This window comes from Epinephelus moara, chromosome 2 (genome assembly GCF_006386435.1).
Source record: "Epinephelus moara isolate mb chromosome 2, YSFRI_EMoa_1.0, whole genome shotgun sequence".
NCBI classification, from domain to species: domain Eukaryota; kingdom Metazoa; phylum Chordata; class Actinopteri; order Perciformes; family Serranidae; genus Epinephelus; species Epinephelus moara.
In genome coordinates this window covers 29,706,155-29,727,599 of record NC_065507.1, presented here as the reverse complement: position 1 = coordinate 29,727,599, position 21,445 = coordinate 29,706,155, and the positions used below count along the sequence as shown (strand labels likewise).

The 21,445-nt window shown below is 40.6% G+C and overlaps 2 protein-coding genes across 5 annotated transcripts in view; both read right to left on the bottom strand.

Moving 5' to 3' along the window:
- Positions 1-13,385, bottom strand: part of brca2 (BRCA2 DNA repair associated) — a 16,176-nt gene extending 2,791 nt beyond the window's left edge. Inside the window, exons 1-24 of the mRNA XM_050072917.1 lie at positions 13,238-13,385; positions 12,766-12,864; positions 12,320-12,553; positions 12,108-12,171; positions 11,857-11,909; positions 11,744-11,772; positions 11,509-11,623; positions 11,370-11,425; positions 11,162-11,252; positions 10,368-10,997; positions 5,713-10,233; positions 5,435-5,533; positions 5,270-5,339; positions 4,671-5,161; positions 4,394-4,584; positions 4,101-4,288; positions 3,790-3,960; positions 3,152-3,518; positions 2,912-3,067; positions 2,671-2,818; positions 1,796-1,908; positions 1,507-1,705; positions 1,242-1,408; positions 996-1,134 (exon numbers count right to left, since the gene is read on the bottom strand). Of these exons, the coding sequence (XP_049928874.1) occupies positions 996-1,134; positions 1,242-1,408; positions 1,507-1,705; positions 1,796-1,908; positions 2,671-2,818; positions 2,912-3,067; positions 3,152-3,518; positions 3,790-3,960; positions 4,101-4,288; positions 4,394-4,584; positions 4,671-5,161; positions 5,270-5,339; positions 5,435-5,533; positions 5,713-10,233; positions 10,368-10,997; positions 11,162-11,252; positions 11,370-11,425; positions 11,509-11,623; positions 11,744-11,772; positions 11,857-11,909; positions 12,108-12,171; positions 12,320-12,553; positions 12,766-12,841 (8,368 nt within the window). The 5' untranslated portion in view covers positions 12,842-12,864; positions 13,238-13,385. The remainder of the gene's footprint in view (positions 1-995; positions 1,135-1,241; positions 1,409-1,506; positions 1,706-1,795; positions 1,909-2,670; positions 2,819-2,911; positions 3,068-3,151; positions 3,519-3,789; positions 3,961-4,100; positions 4,289-4,393; positions 4,585-4,670; positions 5,162-5,269; positions 5,340-5,434; positions 5,534-5,712; positions 10,234-10,367; positions 10,998-11,161; positions 11,253-11,369; positions 11,426-11,508; positions 11,624-11,743; positions 11,773-11,856; positions 11,910-12,107; positions 12,172-12,319; positions 12,554-12,765; positions 12,865-13,237) is intronic.
- A 1,226-nt stretch (positions 13,386-14,611) lies between these two features.
- Positions 14,612-21,445, bottom strand: part of LOC126400831 (protein furry homolog) — a 55,358-nt gene continuing 48,524 nt past the window's right edge. For all 4 annotated transcript variants that reach the window (XM_050061806.1, XM_050061815.1, XM_050061822.1 and 1 more), the window contains exons 53-61: positions 20,870-21,013; positions 19,882-20,045; positions 19,543-19,750; positions 19,034-19,183; positions 18,837-18,935; positions 18,655-18,738; positions 16,492-16,602; positions 16,203-16,408; positions 14,612-16,100 (exon numbers count right to left, since the gene is read on the bottom strand). In XM_050061806.1, the coding sequence (XP_049917763.1) occupies positions 15,842-16,100; positions 16,203-16,408; positions 16,492-16,602; positions 18,655-18,738; positions 18,837-18,935; positions 19,034-19,183; positions 19,543-19,750; positions 19,882-20,045; positions 20,870-21,013 (1,425 nt within the window). In that variant the 3' untranslated portion in view covers positions 14,612-15,841. The remainder of the gene's footprint in view (positions 16,101-16,202; positions 16,409-16,491; positions 16,603-18,654; positions 18,739-18,836; positions 18,936-19,033; positions 19,184-19,542; positions 19,751-19,881; positions 20,046-20,869; positions 21,014-21,445) is intronic.

The following is a 21,445-nucleotide window of genomic DNA, read 5'->3' as shown; positions in this document are numbered from 1 at the left end:
TAACGGCCAATTTCCACCAGATGCGTGTTGGTTGCGTCTCCGCTCCGGCACGGCAGCGGAGCCGATAGGATTCAATCCTAGTCAATGTGTGTGTTTCCACCGGCTGCGGCAGTGCTGCGTTCCGGCTCCGTCTCAGCTCCGGAACTCCGGAGACCTCCGCAACAGATACGCAGGACTTCTATTTTTGCCGGACGCCGGAGCACAACGTAGCAATTCAGCACAGAGCAGATCGTGCGGGGCAGGAAGTCGTGCACAGAAACACAATAAAACATCCGGTTAATTTTCAAAATAAAATACACAGTGTTCACGGCGTATCATATTCCCTGCACTACACCTTAAAAACTACATAATGGGCAGAGGCAGGCCTGAAGTCAACAGGTCAGAGGTTTTCAGACGTCATTTCACCCCGTGAACACCACGGACGAGGAGATATTAATCATGGCAGTGCACCGAGATGTCTTCCGGCGGAGCTGCACCGCAACGCACACCAAACGCAGCCGGTGGGTATTGACGGACGGCGGAGCACGCAGCGGATAACCAGCGCTACCGTTCCGCAACGGACACGCATCCAGTGGAAATCCGGCGTAAGCCTCATATGCATTGCCATGTACTGCCTTCAGCCAAACCCCCAAACTCTTGCAATTCTCCAAGTTGTCCAGGTTACAGTGACAGGTAGCTAACAGACAGTGGATCATCTGCTCGGAGAATCCAGGCAGGAAGCAAAATAGAAATGTAGTTGGTTTCACTATCCTGATGTGGTGAGGTTATGTGAGAGGCATTTGGTAAATTATTTCAAAATGTTATTAATCATTTTAGATTTTACAATAAAACTAAAAAAAATCCTACTTCCCATGTCTTAAGCAGTTTTCAGACTATTTTAAGACTGATTTAAGATATGTTAGTACTGACTGAGGCCTTTTTACAAGATTAATAAATTCAATGCCTTTTAAGACTTATGGATTCATAAGAACCCTATAAGAAAATAAATCACCTACCCTGTCTATCTATGACAGTGATGACATATCCTGTGAGATCAACCTCTCCACACAGCGGCTGAAATTCTGGGTTTTGAAGATCCACAAAATCGGTAGAGACCCTCGGATGAAAACGTGTCGATAACCATTCTTGAGAAGCCTGAATGATAAAACAAATCATACGTATTCATACATGATTTCCATCATCTAACTTTTCAAATAGTAATAAAAAATGAGTGTGCTCAAGATATTTAGTTTCCACAGTACCTGCAGGTCCTGAAACTGTGTTTTCTTTGTTCCAGTCAGCTGAAGAGTTGTGCTACCACCATGTTTCTTTCCATCAGAAGTGGTGAGGTTGTAGACTTTGTATCGACAGCCTTCCTTAAGTAAAGACTGAAGATCCGAGGAAGGTCGCCAAAGGTTCAACTGGTAAACTAAAACAAAAAGAACCTCATCAGTTTAAATCAGTGTTTGAATACACTACAGTACATACATTAAAGAAACCATCTAAAATAAATAAACAAAGACACACCATTGCCAGGTTGCTCCATGGAGTCAGCAATGCAGAGTCTCCACACAGGTGTAACGTCTCGCTTGGGACAGCTACCTTCACTGTTCTCTGCATTTTCTAAAGCTCGTCGGTAGCGATCCTGCAGTTCCGCCTGCTTTTTCTCCATCTGAGTGCGCCTGTAGGTACGTAGAGTCTCCAACTGCTGTTGACTCAAATGTGCCTTGGACATGTAAGTAAAATAAGCTTGCATTTAAAACTTTATTCATGACAGAAATTACATCAACAATTTGGAAACTAAATTTCTCATCACCTCAAGGTAGGCTGGGTCATCCCCCACTGCTTCACAGAGCTCCTCTCCATCTTCAAGACTTTTAATATCCTGACGGCTGATTGTCCGTCTTCTATGCTGAGTCTTGTTACAACCTGAAGATGATAATTTTGTTAAACTTACTCCATTTCAACCTGTACTTAAAGGGAAACTTGGGTATTTTTTAACCTGGACCCTATTTTCCCATGTTTTTGTGTCTTATTGACCGATGAAGACAACAGTTTTTGAAATTGGTCCAGCATTGAGAAACAGCTTCAGCCGAAGTGGTGAATCAGGCTGCAATGTAATTCTAACAGGCAATCTCGCACTGTCAATTCATGTCCATTTAAATGCTTGTTTTTGACAAGCGTGTGTGATAACATTACATAATAGTCTCTTCTCTGCTGTTTGCTCTGTGTTTGTGCGTGTTAAAAAACAAACAAACAAAAAAACCTAACGTCTGAGCTTATCAATACTACAGTTTTTAAAAATTTAGCGCCAGGGCCTGTTTAATACCACCGAGATTAACAGGTTAAACCTTCATGCATCCACGGGAAGAGCATTATAACAAAAGATCAATCTCGGATTTTAAGAATCGATATTGAATCTTTCAAGTGAAGATCAATTTGAATGGGATGAGTGCTTATTTTAACCCAGCCCTACTTGTCAGACACTTCTAATAACTCTCTGAGCCCATCAGTGGCAAAAACAAGCAGTTTAAATGTATGTAAACTGATAGTGCACAATTGCCCATAGGGATTACGTTCCAGCCTAATTCACCACTTTGGCTGCAACTGTCTCTGTCAATACTGGACCAATTTCATTGTTGTCTCCATTCGTCAGTTAAGGCATTGACATGCTGAAAACCCAATTCCTACCTTTGTCCTCTTTCTCAAATTCAGCTTGAATCTTGGCAAATAGGATCTCCATAGCTTTTTGTTTGTGGCTGTCATATCGTCTCGCCTCTTTCTCTTCTGCACGAATAGAACGGAACACAGTACCTCCATCTGGTTTCCTCTCCATCCACTGGAAAATGTGACAAGCATACAGTCAAAAGGGAGCATAACATGAACATCCAGGAGTAACAGTAACAATATATCAATGCAAGACTAAACTCACTTGTAGGGGGTAGCTTCTCAGTATGATAATGTCCACACATCCTACCGGTCCTCCACCGCTGTACAAACAGGAAACAGGAAGCAGGAATGGCCGTGGATCTCTGTGAAATCCCAGTTTAGCATCCCATCGTGCCGGTCTGCTGCTATTGGCGCAAATCTAAACACATGAACAATTATAAGCCAACCTATTTGGCTGCCTTGTTTGAAGACAGAATAACTCCTGCCCTTCCTCCTAGAGTACCTTTAACATGAGAGATTCAGGTGCCTCCAGAGGGGAGCAAGCATCTTGTGATCCCACCAGCTGAGCCCCATGGATGATCAACTTCCCACCAACACACACTCGACCTTTGTGAAGCATGGCCGTCAAAGGTTCGTCGAGCTGGGCTTTAATGGCATACCATCCATCTGTCAGCCAGACAACTGCAAAGGGGTTTTCAGTCTTGGCATCAGCACCTTGTGGAGTCTTTGTGTCACCGAAACTGTTTGGGGAGTGACCCCTGGAGACGATGACGCAAACACAGAGGACCAAGGTTTTGGCCGATGTGTCGTCCTTTTCCATGATCTTTCTCAGAGCTGGCCTGCGGCTGTGGTCCACCTCTACATCATATCTAAAACATGTTGGTTAAGTAAATGCTTTAAAGAACAGATATTTAAATAAAATCACATTTAAAATTCAAAAATATTTTGTAAATACATCAAACAAATTTGCTTATCTTTTATGTATTGAAAATTTAGAGGAAAATAATGTTTTTCTGCTCATTTCTTTTAGTAAAATACTTGTAAACTGCAATTTAGGGATACATCTGCACACATTTTGCATGTGGATGTATTATTAAGCCCACAATGAAATTACCTAAATTAAGTTGTAATCCTGCCTACCTGTACTTGAGTTGAAGGAGAACCTGCTCTGGAGTGAGACAGAGGCTGCCCATTGTTTCCGGAAATGATCTTTCCATGGAGGCCTGTTTCCACACAATCCATCGGTAGTGATTGTACACCCACTCCTCAGTGATCAGTTTAGGATCCACCCCCGGTGTGTCACATAATGCTCTGTGGATAGTCAAGAACAAAATTAAATTCAGCACAGCAGTCGACATTTGCATATACCAAGATACACCTGGTTTCTCACACATTATAATCGGTTTAACATTACAAATCCTGATTTAAACTCAATTAAAATTCAGTAATACCTATGAAACTCCTCTTTCCCTGCAGTTCCATCCCTCCTGGGGATCAGCCATCCTCCATCAGCAAGCTGAACACCACCTCCATCTATAAATGCTTCCTGTTTGATGAACTGCTGTAAACTGAAGCGAAAAGATTCTGCCGTCTCACTGGTTATCCCATACACGCGCTGATGAACTCCATGTCCATACAGCTGAAAAACAAGAACATTATCGTGTCAAAAAGCTATGAGGGTGACAGAGATCTCATTTTTAACCAAACAAAACAAAACTGACTGAGACAACTGTTTTGGCCTTGCCTGTTTTTGGGTGTATCTTGCAGGTGGCCTTCCATTTACTGCAGCTTTTAACTGTATCCTCGATACTCCTGAGGTTTTGGTTAGAAACAAACTGCCCTGCAAAGGTCGAATGGTCTGGCGCTTCTTCTTCCTGATCCTCATATCTTGCATATCTCGTGCCAGCTCTATGTTTTGAAGATTCGGAAACATGTCTGTGGATCATAAACATTATTTTAACTTTGTTGTGCAGAGTATTCACAGTGTACCATACTGACTTCATCAAAAAAGGTTACTGCACCTTGGCTTGTGGACAATGTGTCCTCTACATGTGAAGCCTCTGCAGCAGAGTCCTCTGATCCACAGCCAATAGGAAGGTTTTGATTATTCATTATGTGATCATTTGCAGTGTCAGCCAAGGCCACTGTCTGAATGCCTTCTTTGCTTTTATCACCTGTTATATCTGTTGTGGTTGGTGTTTTTTTACTGGGTGGTACAAAAGTATTGCTGTTAAAGGGTGTAACAAACAGATGGTGGTGTTTATCCTCCTCCTCCTGTGGTCTAGAGTTCACTTGGACAAGAGTTCTTTGTTTCTTGAATGGAGGTACGAATGCACAAGGTGGTCTCATGTCCTTGAGCTCTGTATTCATGGAATTCTCTGTCTTTGTATTCTTGAGGAATGGAGGATCAAACGCTGGCATCTTGGACAGTGTTGATCTATTGTCTCCTGGGGTTGAGTGTTGTGTTGGTGTTGTCTTTTGCAATGTGGTTTCCACACAGTTTTTTCCATTGCTGCATCACACGAACAGTAAGATAAAATTAAATAAAAAACATCACTAAGAGCTGATAATCTGTGTCAGCCACTTGAAAACATGGCCAACAATTCAAAGGCAAACTTACCTGTCTGGCCTTGTGATGTTTGGATGGAGAGAGACATGGTACTTAAAAACTCTCCTGTCTTTCATTACACCTTAATTAAGAACAAAATACAGATCCAAGAGTTATTTTCTTTCCATGGCAAAATATGCATTCTTTTGATAAGTTGCTACAGGGAATGCAATTTACCATTTGGACAACTTTTCTCTGGATGGAGTGTTGAACCTCTCGGACCATCAACCGTCCTGTCGAATTCTTCCAGTAATCGTCTTTTCAGGGGAGGCTGACCTAGAATATTTTTGAAAACATAAAACCAATAATCATGGTTAATAGTCAGTAATCATGGTTAAAGGTCATATGAGTCAATAATAATCAACCAACCAATAAAAAACAGTGAGAAAATCTGTGCAGCATTAACAAAAACATATACTACATTGATTTTTTTTATTAAGAATACAGACACTTACCAGTCATATCTGGGTCCTCTACTGATCTTTTCCCTGTTCCCTTTTGCTCCTCTACAGATTTGCAGCTGGACTTAGGGTTATCTTGCAGTGGCACAGTTTCTAAAGTCATTGAGAGACTTTGGCCAGCCAGACTTTCATCCTCTAACAAAGCCTTAGTGCAGTCCAGAGCTTCCCGGGCGAAAAACATCTGCTGAGTTTCAGTGCACCCACTGAGGTTAAATGACTGAAAGTTTAGGACTGAAGAGTCTTGTGGCCTTTTGACCTTAGATTCGTCGCTGCTGCTTGTCTGATTTTTTTCGTAGTCCAGTAGACTTGACATTCCCTCTCCAGGACTGTTATTGATGCACGACCCTGATGGGGTCATTTTGTCTCCTTTAGACTTATATAAATCTGGAAGTGCCTTGTCTTTGGCTAAAACACCACCAGGTACACTTGGAGTTTGAAATGTTTCCTTTTCATGGTCAGTGTCTTGCAAAGGTTTAACTACCTGAGGGGCACTAAACTTAGAAGGCATTTCCTTGTCACAGGGCATGCTGAGATTAGAATTTGAAGCTCTGTTCACATCTTTCACTTTTGATAGATCTGACTTATTGGTGTCGTCTGGCCCTCTTGACGATGCGTTTGAGACATGACACTGTCCATCAGAAAATTCTTTCAAAAGGTTTCTTGCTTTCAACAGATTTTTCTGTGACACGTGGACTTTTGCTCCCCCTGCAGTTGTGAAACCACAATGCATTTTCTCTGTAATTTCAGAATTGCTGTGTTTCTTGTCAGTGTTCCTTGTATCTGAAATAGCAGGAATCTCTGTACTGAAACTGATGTCACTGAAGAGAGCTTTTGCCTTTTGGAGGGCCTCAGATGAAAATGCCACTGGCTCACCACTCGCTGCAAGAAATCCTCTATTCTTGGGTGGCACACTAGGAACTGGAGTCTTGGAATGTGTAGGTTTTACACCAATTTCATCATCAGCTCCTTCACATTCACTTAACAGAATTCTTGCTTTCTTTAGGGCTGCAGATGAAATAGCTACTCCTTTGCCACTGGCTGTCTGAAACCCCCCATTGTTTTGTGGAAAAGTATCTTCCTTTTGTTTCAGTTGTTTGTTTGTGTCCTCAAATGTAGCACTTTCGTTCAATAGAGACTTTGCTTTTGTCATTGCATCATCCGACACGGTTACTTTTTTCCCACCGGCTGTACAGAATCCACCAATGTTGCTTGATTCATTAATGGCAGAAGAACTAATGTTTTTTGATGTTGTGCACAACACCAGAGAACGTGGCTTTGCCATCGATGGGTTTCCATGTAAAGAAGCTGCTTTGAAAGAATCCAATGTGCCCTTTAAAACACCTTTGTTGTTCTCCACAGCATTGGGATGCAGCATCTTCTCATGGTTTACAACTGGTCCCACGTTAACATTTTCAAAGTCAGTGTGTCCACTTCCAGGTTCTTTGTAAATGTTTGTCACCCTTTGATCTTGTTTAAATTCTGAGGGTTTTTTCTTCTCACTTCCACTTCCACTCACAGGTGTTACACTTTTATGTTTTACTGAAATAGCATCATTAATGTCACAGTCTTCAAAGAAAGCATCTGTTTCTTGCATTGCTTTTGCTGAAATACAACCATCATCAAATTCTTTCAAAAGGTTTCTTGCTTTCAACAGATTTTTCTGTGACACATGGACTTTAGCTCCCCCTGCAGTTGTGAAAGCACAATGTATTTTCTCTGTGTTTTCAGAATTGGCTTGTTTCCTGTCAGTGGTCTTTGAGCCTGAAGCAGCTGGGATCTCTGTACTTAAACTGATGTCAGTGAAGAGAGCTTTTGCCTTCTGGAGGGCCTCAGATGAAAATGTCACTGGTTTACCACTGGCTGCAAGAAATCCGCTATTCTTTGGTGGTAGTGGAGGAACTGGCATCTTTGAATGTGTTGGTTTCGCACCAATTTCGTCCTCAACTACATCACATTCACTCAACAGCAATTTTGCTTTCTTGAGAGCTGCAGATGAAATGGCAAATCCTTTGCCACTGGCTGTCTGAAAGCCACCATTTTTAGGCGGTATCTGAATCTGACTGGTGAGATGACTTGATCTGAAAGCATCTCCCTTTTGCTTCAGTTGTTGGTTAGTGTCCTCAAGTGTATGAATTTCATTCAGTAGGCATTCTGCTTTTTTCATTGCATCAGCTGACAGGGATACTTTCTTCCCACTGGCTGTGGAAAATCCACCACTACTTGAGGAGCCAATATTCTTTGATGTTGTGCACAAGAGAGATGAAAGTGCCTTTGCAGTCAAAGAGGGGACCGCATTTGTTAACATTGGTGTATTCTTAAAACCAAAATTGGGAACCTCCACATTATGTTGTACAACCTCTGTATGGCGTGCAGTTGGTCCAGCATTTCCATTTTCAAACTCATTGATTGGTTCTTCAGAGACTTTGACATTTATCCCCTGAACATTTTTACATTTTGGAAGGGTTTCCTTATGACTCAAACTTCCAGGCAAGGGTTCCATGTTCTTTTTATGTTTCACTGGCATGCCAGTGTTAGTGTCCGTGGAGTCACAGTCTTTGAAGAAAGCATCTGCCTCTTGCATAGCTTTTGCTGAAATAGAAATACTTCTCCCACTGGCCATCAGGAACCCACTTTGACATGTGGTTGTGTCCAGTTTGCTATTTTTCAAACTTCCTGTCACATCATCTCTAATGCTTGTGACCTGTTTGTATGAAGAGACATACTCCTTCGTGTTGGAAAAACAGCCCTGAATGCTCCCTCCTGTATCATTACCTGTGAACTCTGATTTGTCATCTTTATGAAGCAAAACGTTACCAGTGTGATTATCCCCACTGTGCTTATGCTGTGTTTCAGCGTTAGTTTTGCTACACTGCTTGTCCGGTGATTTTTGACTTGTCACAAGATTATCCTCTAAATCTGCAAACAAAGCTCTGGCTTTGCTTAGACACGTTTTTGAAACTCTCAAAATGTTTCCTCCTGCAGTCTTAAATCCCACACCAAGCATTACGGGATTTTTGTTCTCCAGCTTGCTTGTTTCAGGGTGCCCAGCACTGTCGAGATTTTTGGGTTCAGCTGACATAATCCTGCTACTGCCTTCAGAGATCTGCTTTGAAGAGGAAGAAACAGCTTCCGTAGAGGGATTTTCTATTTTCATTGCACTTGACAATGACAAACCTGTAGATTTACTTGTGACGTTTGATGTTTCACAATTTGTTTTACCATCTGAAGCTATGGTTATTTTGTCCTGCGATACAGTTACTGCCACGTGCTTTTCAGCCTCTGCATTAAAACTGTCATCAAAATCTATACCTGAAAGAAAATCAGGGTCAAGTTCTTTGTCAACTTTTTGGGGAGAGGTAGCATTATCTTGACTATGTTGTTTTAGGTTTGTAGTTTTAAACTGTGTAAATTCAAACTGGGTATCTGCTTCTTCCAAGAGAGTGCAAATCTCAGTCACATCAGCTTTTTGTGAAGCTGTTAAGTGGCAACTAATATCCACATTTTTTTCACTTGTAGAAAGTGGCTGGTTTGACATTGTGGTTGGATTTTTCACTGATTCACAACTGACGCTAATTTCTTCTTTAGTGCCATGGTCACATACGGTGGGCTGCTCACTTACAGTTCTTTCCCCCTCAATCTCTTCAAAGAGACGCTTGGCTTTCTTCAGGTTGGCTGAGGAAACGTGTATACCCTTATTTGAAGCTGTTTTGAATCCTGATGTATGGACGGAAGGAAGAGAAACTGTTGTTTTCTGTGGCAGACTGCCATGAGCTTGACCATTAAGTGGAACGCAATTAATGTTATCGACAGTTCCTTTTGCACTGCTGGGTAGTTGTGCTGATGTGCTTTCTATGGGCAACTCACTCTCTCTGCCAAGGCCCAGTGTCTGGCTTCCCCTGATTGTACTGGGCAGCTTGGCATCTGTTTCAGCTCCTTGTGAAATATCATCCAAATGTTCTTTTCCATTTCTTTTACTTGAAGATGCGAAAGGAGTTGTTCTGTGCATGTCTGTTTTAAAGCCAGTCCACTGTTGACTTTCACCATTGATCTCTGAGCTGGGAAGAACAAATGATGATGCTGTCACGTGGGTGCTATCTGCTACAGCAGACTGGAATCCACTGTCACTTATTGTGCCCTCACTGATGGAGTTTTTTGGATTAGTGGTAGAAACATGCTTTCTGTTACTGACGCCATCACAGTCATGGTAAAGGTTTGCTTGCACTGCTTTCTGTTTAGCTCGTTTCACGGCTGACAGACAAGCTGATGGAGAGAAGCCGTCTTGAGGAGTATACTCTGCTTCTTTACTTGGTTTACTGGGGTCTAACATTTGACTGAAGTCTTGTGCAAAATCTCTGCAAAGCTGCGACATGTCAAGATCCTGGACTTTTCCTTGTATGAAAGGAGGTAAACTTTCTTCTGCAACATTTCCTTGTTTTTGCATCTCTTTCTTCCCGATACTGCAAGAGTCCGCTTCATCTTGGGCTTTCCCAGACTGCTTCACGTGAACTTCTTGTCCTGAAAAAAGGATGATGATAAAACATATAAGTTCCTTGTGGAAAAGTGGTTTTTTTTTCATGTTAATACAAAAGCTCTTAAAGCATTTTTACACTTTACAAGCATGACAAATGTGTTAACACAATCTGGAGTACCTGGTGACAAGTCCATCCTCTGAGACTGTGCTTCTTTTCCTTGAACTTCTGGAGTCTTTACAGTGTAAACAAATTTTCTTTTTTTCTTGGTCCATCCAGAATCTGGGGTTTTCATAGGTGGTCTGACTGGCAGGCTAAAAACAGAGTCACTCTGTAGTTGTTCTGTTAACATTTTGTTTTCCACTTGAGCAGGACTACTATCATAGCAAGCGCTATCCACAGTACAAGGTGGAATTTCAGATAAACTCAACGGAGACCACTGGGTGATTTCAATATCTCCAGTTTTCACTGGTGGGGATGAAGGAAGTCTGCCAGGTTCCTGGTCATCTGTTCTCTGTTCACTGGATGCAGCACCATTTGCATTGTTGTCTGCATCCTCTTTTGTTGGAATGATTTGCTTTCTTTTGACTCTGTCAGTCTTCACTTTTCTTAGTGCTGAACTACTGTTGGTGAAAAATGGAGAGAGAACATTTTCAGCTCCATCAAGAACACTTGCTCCTGTTCTGCAAATTTCTCCATCCTCAATAGCATCCGGTAGCTTCTGTTTCCAAACACCATCACTCTGATTCAGAGAACTCTGGGGGGAGTTGTGGGTCTCTGGATTCTGACTTGCCTCAGGGGAAACAACATCTGTTGAGTACAAACCAGCAATCAGTATAATTTTGCATTACACATCTGAGAGCCTGTGCAACACAAAATAAGTAAATCTGTTACATTGGACAATCTTGTAATTCACATCAAGAGCTACTGCACCATCTTGACTATTAGCAAATTCTAAAGGAATAACACAGTACCTTGGTGAATGGTAGGTATGTCATTGTTTTTGGATGACACCACTTCAATTCTGGAAGCATTTGAAAGTGAAGGAAAAAGCTTCCGCACAATCTAAGATAGACAAGACAGAAAAACTGAGTATCAGAAGCAAATTTATTTGCCACACCATTCATTGTTCAAATTGAAGAGATATGTTTGTTGCATTTTGGGCCTGGACAGAGTACTCACAACAACATTTTTATCTGGAGAAACTCTCACTGGACAGGGACTCTCATCAGTTTTAGCTATAAAATTGAGAGGACACACTACTCATTTAACAAATCACATACAGAGAGTGTTAAAACAACCTATTATGTCATTTGCTTACATAAAATCAAGGTGGATGGTACTGCTGGTGGGGTATTCAGAGAACTGGTCCATGACATATCAGGATGAATCTGTGCACCGAGACTTTCAGATATATGCGTATAGGCGTGGCTGACCTGTATCATAAATACAAACAAACAATTTAAATAAAACCACAATGTTATCTATTACTCCACATTCAAATACTGGCATTTGCTGAACGAAAAATAACATCAGTGTAGACTCCATGCACTCACTGGGGATTTTTGTGGCGTATGAAGCAGATCTGTACAGATGACAAAATCAAACGTATTAACCAGTGATTATTAAATTTTTGGTTCAAATGCAATTTAAACAAATGGAATCTCACCAAAGCTGCTCTGACTCTGAGGCTGAAAACCTCCATATTTCTCACCTGGGACCCTATAAAAAACACAACAGGCATCAAAAATGGATTTAAAATGTGAACCTATGAATCTTTTCAAAAAGAACAATTCTCAACCATCAACAGTTATATATCAAAGTAATATTTGTTTGTTTTTTTCTTTAACTGGGCAGCCACTGAAATTCAAACTCTTTCAAACAGCATGGACAGAGAAGTCTCAGAGTCGTAGCACTCACCCCATTTTTGACACCCGAAACATACACGGACTTTGTGTTGCCATCCATGTCAATGTCTCTTTTTCTAGGACGAAACACAGAGAAGCATAATTAATAGATGCTATGTCAAGAAAGCTTTTCAGAGCAGAAACAAGTAGGATAGTATAATTTACAAGAGTGAATTAAAAATGTCCTATACAGTTATAAACAGTCAAGACTTAATCAAACATTACCTTGTTCAGCGGTGAACGAGCGCTCATCCTCAGTTTCAGGTGACACAACTCGACTTTTTCTGAAAACTTTGGGGGTTGAAAACAGCTGACTGTCTACTGCAGCTTTGTCAAGGGGTGTTTTAAAATTCCCCTCTTGGTTAGCACACAGGTCATCTTGATCAGAGACATTTCCCTCATTCGTGAATGTTTGAGCTGTCAATGCCTCAAACCAGTTGGGGTCCAGTGGTCCCAGCTCTAAATTGTAAAATAAAAATGGTTTATAGATAAGTAATAAGTACACAGCCTCAGACTTATAAAACATGTTTTGTTATTTGTAAATTGTAACTGCACAAAAAAGTATCACTCCATGATTATGCAGCTAGATTTAAGCGGTTGGAAACAATATCAGGTCAAGAACAGCTGCATAATATAGTGTTCAAGATTTATTGTGACTACTGTTGTCTCACCTTTCCAGATTTCATCTTTATACGTGTCGTACATGTTTTTTGAGGGAAAATTCATTCCACTTGATTTATGTAACATCTAAAGTTTGTTATGGGGCACACCTGAGAAGACAAAGCGTTCATCAAGAAACAAGTTAAAACTCAGAAACGTAACGTTAACGTTATAGTTTTAAACTGAGTGATGCATCACATTCCCCAGGGTGGGCATGGCCAGCTAGCTGCTAATGAAATTCATTAGCTTACGGTAAGGTTATGTAACGTGACATTACAACTGTTTAGGACAATTCATCGAGAAAGTAACGTCAACGTTTGAGTCACAGCCGTAGCAAATGTTATAGCTGGTTGACAGTGTCTAGAAAACACACTCAGGTTAGTTTAACGTTAACTTTAGTTACATTAAATGCTACTCATTTACAAACAGGAACCAGACGACAAAAGTAGATTTACCTTTGAAGTTAACGTCATTCTAACTTACCATGGCGGTGTGTGGACTTCCATGTCGCCATTAAACTCTTGACAAAATGTTGTCGACAAACTACAAAACCACGATATAAAATGTTTTTAAATTTTACTGCGAGTCAACCTGCTAACGTTAGCTAGTTTGCCCATGCTACGAAAACAAACCTCGCGCGCCGCCGACCGGAAGTTTGAAGCTCGACTTCAAAATAAGAGTCGAGTAAATTACAGGGAGACGCCTCAGATGGACAGGGTAAGATTTTACTTTTTTTTTTTGTTTGTTTGTTTTTTAACCAGGCCTTATACATCCCATCATGAACCACATTTCTCAGTTGATTACTCACAATAAGATCGTTTTTTTATATTACAAGTTCTCTGAAATTTTATGTTTAATAATCCATATTGTGCATTATCTATTTAAATATGCGCAGATTTGTATACATTTCCCAAACAAAAATCAGAACAGTTCTTATTTAATTTTGTTGTCATATAAGAGTCAAAGCACTTTACACATTTAATATTGGATATCACTTTTTATTAGTCCATTAATCAAAATATCAAAGTATAAAATACTGTCAGCAGTGATAAAATAATCATAATGTTAAAAAAAAAAATCCCCATGTTTTTGGGAGTAAAAATCATAACCTTAAACCTCTCTGTAAAAGATAAGAATAAAACTGGAAAATGTTTACGTTTTAAAGTTTTTTAAAAATTGTTTTAATACAGTACAATTACATACAATATATATCTTTAAAGTCAGTTTTCTCTATCTCTACTTTAGAAGCTTTCCAGTGTGTAATTCAATTTGTGTCTTTTTAGTCTTTTAAGGCTGTTGACAGTATTTTTGATTTATGGAGTAATAAAAAGGTATATCTAAAATTACCTCCATAAAAACCTTTGACTCTAATATGCCAACAAAATAAAACAAGAATTTTGAACCTGGTTTTATCCAATGTCCAGATATTTGTTCTAGAAATTTATGCAAATTTGCACATAATTAGACAATGCATAATTTGCATATTTAAATACACAATTTGAAAAAAACTTGTAATACAAAAAAATAATTGTCTTACTGTAAGTTAGCAGCCTGGGAAAAAAATCCTACATCTGTAGTGCCCCCTTAAGACCAGGGAAATCAAACTTTTTCACTGTTTTTCACTTGTTTACAACAGCATGGGTGACTTATCATATAAAAATCAGAATGAGTCTGTAACACTGGGTGGCGATTATGCTTGAAATGATCCCATTTTTTCCAATACAACAAAATCCCTAAATTTAGCCTTTCAGGATAAGCAGAGCCAGAGTCAGGTGACATCCACAGTCCTCCTGCCAGGGGTGTTCTCAGAGCAACAAAGAATAATATATCACACAAATAAAAAAAATGAAACCACAGTTAACAAATGTAAGTTTTAGTTTTATTGTTACAAGTGTACAGAACACCAAAGTACAGTACATTGCAAAGGCAGTAGTATTTACAAGGCGAGAGGCTACACCAATACTTCTTGTAGAAGCTTTACAAATACGTAGCTATCTCTTTCAATCTACATGCAACTCATGTTGTAAGTCCATAAAAATACAATCTTATGAGTCTGAGCAAAGCCCCCATCGCACTATGTACAATTATTCAATTAAAATAGTTTCTGTATTTGCTCATAAACATTACTATTACACTTTATAGTACATGGATTTTGCAAGCTTGGCAGGTTTAACAGATGAAACAAAATATTTGTTTTCTATAAATCTACTCTGATAAATGCATGTTTTTCTATTGCAAATAATATTAAATAATTTACCCTAATTGCCTAAAAGCTGCACAGTTAAAAGGTACAGTAAGATGTTTTAAGTAACAGATAACCCACACAGCAGCATGTAGTGTACAGGTTTGGGAGACGTTACAGTAGTTTTGCATCATGTCGAAGTAGCTAAATGTGAACAGTTTCTTCAATCAGTATCCATAATTCCATCTGTGATGGTCGTCAGGTTTATATCACACACTCAAGCACCCACACACAGCACTAAAACACACACACACACACACACACACACAAACACACACACACACACACACACACACACACACACACACACACACACACAAAGACCCACTACTTTAACCAGGTAATGAAGCCTCCCTTTTTTTCTATACTAACAATGTTCATGTTTTCCAATGCTATGCTATTTAAATACATTCTTTCAGGATACAGTAAAAGTCTTCCACTTCTGTGTAGGATTGCACATTTTCCCTTGACAATTAAAAACAACATAACTGAAAGAGAATCATTTAGCTTTGGTATGTCATTTGTTAAATGTGAAAATTGTTGACCTCAGTAGCAAGTGGTCGCTTTGTGACAATTTCTATTATTAGTGCAATAAAAGCCTAAGTTTCTTTGCAACAGCAAAGTCAAAGTCTTCACAATAGTATTGCTGCACATCTGAAGATCTGACTCTATGACATTTTGATGTGCTCTGAGCAAGAAGACGAAAGAAGGTTTGGTTATTCCCAGGAGAGAGCAGAGTGCTTGTTAAACACTGAGATGATAGCAGCAGCCCCAGACAGGACCAGAGGCTAGACATGGGGCAGGGTGCTGTACAAGAACGGGTGTCACATGCTGCCAGACTGCCATCAAAGAGTCGAGCCTGAAACCCTGGAGTCTGGGAGGAAAGCTGTGATGGCTCGGTAGCCTTGGGCTCGTCGGATCATGTCCCGAATCTCGCCGTTAAGTTCCATCAACTTGACAGAGATTGCTGTCAGGTCCTGTTTTGAGCCCACCAGAGCAAAAGTTCCTGTCTGACCCAAGGTTTGATGTCTGAAGTAGATGTTAAGTAAGGTCTGGACCTCATCCTCTGAGTGGCTACCAAAGATGTCATTAGGCCACTTTGTTCTGCAAAAAAAGAGAAACAGAAAACGTTACTGATCTCATTGGGAGCATATTTTAACAGTATACATTCCTCATGTTCAGAACAACAACACTTTCTTTTCTTACCTGCACTCACGAATGTTGCGGATGGCCATCGGAAACTCGCTGTTCTTGAGACACTCAAGGATGGCCTGCACAGCAGCCTCACAGGAGCTGAAGGTGGGCTCAGAGCTGGAGCTCTCATGGGCAGCAATCTCATCGTTCGTCACCAAGGCTGCTGCTACTCTCAGGTTGCTCTTCAACTCATTTAGCTCTCTGGACATGTTTGTCAGCTAAAGGGTGAGAGGGATAAATATTAAATAGGGACATGGTGGTGGTTCCAAAAAGAAGGCATGTAAATGCTTGATGTACATACCTCGGGAATAGAGCTTATTGCATGGACCTGTTCAATCAGCTTACAGTAGGACTGAAAAAGCAGCAACAGCTGAAAGTGGAGTTTGTACAGTCTTTGACAGAGCTCCAGTTGCTGAAATCAGAAGAGGTGCAATTGTCAGTAAAGGGCCTTTTCATTGGGCGCAGTTTCTCTTTCTAATGAACTTATTAATACTTGATCAGGTATCTGGTTCTGCATTTGGTGGATAATAACCTCACACATAACTACTGTAGAACTACAAATTTTGCTTTTAAATACAGAAAAAGACCATTTGAAACAACAGAGGAACAAGTCTTTGCAACTTACAGCCAGAGATTCCATTTGCTACAAAGCAAGCATGTTACAGGACAGAAAAGAAGTAGGGAAAACAGAGAATCAAAAAGAAGGGCATGCAACTCCTCATTATTTCCATTTGAAAGTGGGTGAAAAGTATCAGCACAGGTCATTTAATTGGCATGCAGAGAGGGAGGAAAGTGAGGGTCGGTGTATATGTGCAAATTAGAACTGAAAGGAGGGCTGGTAAATCGCGTTGAGTTAAAGGTTCCCTGTGGAGTTTTTGACCTCTAGCAGCACTATGGAGGTGTTGTTCTGAGTCGGTTTATGTTTTGTTCATCTTGTGCACGCGCATAAGGACATACATGCACATGCGTACAAGCAGGTGATGTCATACACAGTCCTGCCGATGGTGTCACATTATTCTACTGATCTACAGGTGGCAGTTACACACCATGATATGCTGCAATGCGCAGAAACAGGGAAGAAGACTACACACTAGTAAACATGGATGTAAACAATGCTGGTTTTAGAATACTCTGTGAGTGTTGAATGAGGAAGGAAATGCACTTGACACATTTTGTACAGCAGGACATACACAATTCGTTATGGTGAGTAACACTGAATGTAAATATTACGTTTGTTTGTTCACAGTAAACTCGACAGGGCCCCTTTAATCAAAAAGCCAAGTGAAAAAAAGCGAAGCAAAGTAAACATTTTGCCTGTCAATTAGCACAAATGCACTCACTTTGGTGGGAATCTCTTAGCTACTAGGTACCAAGTTTTAGCGGCAAAACTTTCCATTTTGCTGATCCATTCCTGAGTTGTGAAGTGAGCGTAACTGTTTACTGCTAGATCAAATGCAACTTAAGAGAACCTGCTCCCATGCCCAGCAGAGCTGAAAATGATCATAGTGCACACTGGAATGAAATAATCAACGTGATGTGCGGCAACGCAAGGTTGTCAGAAACTTGGCATTTAGATAATGTGAGAAAATTTAGAGGTAACACTCACAGAGCTACAGTATCACACAGTAACCGTGATGCAGAGAGCACAGTATGAAAAGTCAGTTGAAGGGGAATCTTAAGTATTTTCAGTCATTTCCGTAATTCCATTCTTAGGCCCCGTGTCCATCAAAGTGCTTTTTTCCCAGCTGAAAATGCCATGCGCTCCTCAGGACACTCCTAGCTGGAAGGGGTCGAGAGTACTTTGGAGGCACAGTGTTTATTCAGCACAGACATTTTGATTGTGTTTGGTTGCTATGATACAGAATATCTGCGGAGGTAAAAATTCTAGGCACAATGTAAAGAACCTGCTTTGAATGAAGGGAAGTTGAAGCAAGTAGGAAGAGAGTACAGACTCGTTGGTCTGTGTGGGTTCATGAGAGGAATCATATTATATATATGCAGTATATTAATATAATTCTTCCATTGTTGTTGTTCAGAACTTGTTGGTGTAAAATGTGAGGGTTGGTCTCCACAGTGATTGGATGGCTGGTTAAAAATTGACAGTTATGAGCGCAGCGTTTTATCCAGAGTTGAAAACACACCAAACGTGCAGCATTTCGTGCAGAATAGCTGTCAGCGCTGCATCTTGATGCTGGTGTTTGTAGTGTAGCGTAAATATACTGCGCTCCAGTTGCAAACAATTTTAAAATTTGCTGGCCTCAGGAAAAAAATGCTTCGGTGGACACGACCCCTGACAGAATAAACAACCATTTTATTTTAATTTATGCAGCCTTTTGTGTGTTTACACACTGGCTGAATGCAAGAGCTAAACCACAAAAAACACCAAACCAGTATTTTACATTATTATTACATCTGATATAACTGCATGGCAGAGTTATGGCTTATATTCCTAAAAAGGTTTTACCTTGTCCTCATGATCTGCTGGTTGACATGTTATCACGGTGCCCCCAGCACTCCGGGGAAAGGTGGCCTTACAGTTGTTCAACCACTGTGGGTAACAGAGGCAACAGAATCACAACATTAACAACTAAGTGACAGCATACAAGTGACATTCAGACCGACAGGCACAATACTGAATGTCCTCACAGTGAGAGCTGCCTCCTTTCGGTTGTTGTAAGTGTCAAGATACTCTTGAAGTTCCAACACACTGAATTTCATTTTTTCCAGGAATCCATAAGACATAATCTGTGAAAATAGAGTTTTGCTCATACATTTATTCAAATACAACCTACATGTCTTACTGTTAATAAAACATTTGAAACTGGAAATCTCAGGCTACTCACTGTGTCTGCATCGATAAATAGCGTTGGGCACTCTGAGCATGATGTCAGCATCTGCGAAGACCTCAAAAGCTTTGATCCCAGTCCTCTCAGGCCATCTCCGAGGTAACTCACAGCGTCACAGGTTAAGGAACAAAATTTGGTCTGGATGTTCTGCAAAGCAAGAAAAGGGCTGTCTGTGATACTGTCAAAGTCATTCCTACATCATCTAAGGAGCTTACAGTCTGTCATTATATCTGTTTTTTTTCCTGAAATTCTCCATTGTCAGCTTTGGTCAGTGAAGTGAACAACATCTAGTTAATGAACCTTTGAAGACTTTCGAGCTGAAAGCGTATACACAGTGCCCTCTATTTGTAATTAATCAGACCTCTGCAGAAGGGAAGTCTCTTTCTCTAAAGGTTAATCAGCCAGCTAACTAATCCTGTTACCCATTCAGTTTAATTATTCAGTTTGAGCCGGCACACTGTTAATGGAATTTAGGTCGATGCTGGCTGCAAGCCGTGCTGTAATACCTGGAACAGTGAGGAAAACACATGAAAAGTGTAAACGGCACAGGATCCATCTGAGTCAGACACAAGCTGGTTGATGTGACTTCGCCAAGCCTCCTCTGCATCATCGCACACTGCTGGCTGGAAAGCTGCGAGGATGGCCGAGAAGAAGGGCGATGGTGGCGGCGAAGAACGGGACTCAAGTAGGTCGTCTCTTTCCTCCTCGGCCAGACTGAGTGGACATAAAGGAACAGAAGTGTCATGATATGAATTTTTTATATCATATGAAAAATTATACCGGTATTATCGCGAACAAGATGACATGGCACACTACTATTTATTATTGAGAAAAGCTGCAAGTACCTGGGTAAGCAGCTGTCAAGGTCCAGTTCTCCCTTGTAATCAACGTGAACCATGTCCATTGTCAAACTGTCACCACAGTGAAATTCAAGGGGCAGTTCACTGATGGAGAGAGAGACGTCATCCTCATGGACATTTGCGTCTTCATCTTCTTGCGACACATCATGCTAAAAGAGAGCAAGGGGTACACATGCTTCCTCAGCAGTTGGCAAAATTAACTAGAGTCATGAACAAATGACTGAGACAGCATGCAGTCAAAGTTAATATTAGCTGAAATGTGTTCCCTCTTTTATACTCAATTATTAAACAGATAATTGTGTGGGTAAAATGGATACACTAACCTTGGCGTGGGACCCTATGGACCCTCCTTGTGGTGTTTTCTTTTATTTGGTAAATTTAGTGTGCAGAAATTGTGCCAATTAAATAGATTATAAAACAGTTTAATTCAGCCAGCATCGTGGCCCTGCACACTTGTGATTTGGGGCAGGCAATGTGTAAACCTTTCTTGACCTCCCACATGCCGAGAGTTTTTAGTTGTTGCTTTGAGCCACCCACACAGAAGCAATAGGTATACACATTGCCTTAAACAGACAGACACAGAAAGAAAGAAACTATTTTATCTATTGCTGGCTATGACCCCCTAACATCCTCAGACAACCTCTGCCACAATTAAAACAAGGCACAAACTAGTCCAGAGCCCAAAGTGTTATAGATTGCTTGCTTGCAGGTTTTAGTTCATTCTCCTTTAGCATGCAAAAATATCAAGACCGGCTCATGCTCTACTCTGAAAAGTGGAAATGTAGAAAAGTCACAGCGTCACAAAATAACCCAAAGACTGAACCCAAAGCACATAAAACATTCAAGACATCTCAGAAGAAAAGATGCAACAGAAGAGCCTCTATTTGGCAAAATTAGTGAAGAACTCTAGTATGGAACTGCGATAGACATTAGTAGCTCCCAGTATCTCAGACACCCTGAAGCCCTTATTCACCCGCTGCTTCGAGTCCTCTGGCAGTTGGACCTCGAAACTGGGATTTTTGGTGTTCAGGGGAGTTGAATCAGCTGAAGTTGTATCAAAAAAGGCGGAGGGAGAGTCCCTGTTATTGGTCTCTGCTGTTGGAGAGAGATTGACCATCTGCAAGAGAGACAAAGTCAAACTTATTGGCATCTTCTCTAAATAGCATGTGTCACATTTCAATTAACTCTGTAAAAAGCAGGCCTTAAAACACTGGAGTGAAAAATGTGACACTGCAAATTCCACAAAAATCCTGAATTGGCTATAAACACTGACAGTTGCTGACCAATCAGAAACAAGAGAAAAGTGGGATGACAGCTGAGTGGACACATGGACTTTCCATCTGCATCCACACTTTCCACAAACTTAAGTTAATATTGCATGAGAACCAGTGGTCATGGAATAACAGAGAGATGATGCAAACAAGACAAAAGATGATGCAAAAGTTTCTTGTTTTGCTAGCAGCCTCTGGACACTGCACTATTCATTATAACAGCATGTGGACAATTTTGCCCTTTTTTAGTTTTTAATATTTGGTCCTGTGGTTGACAC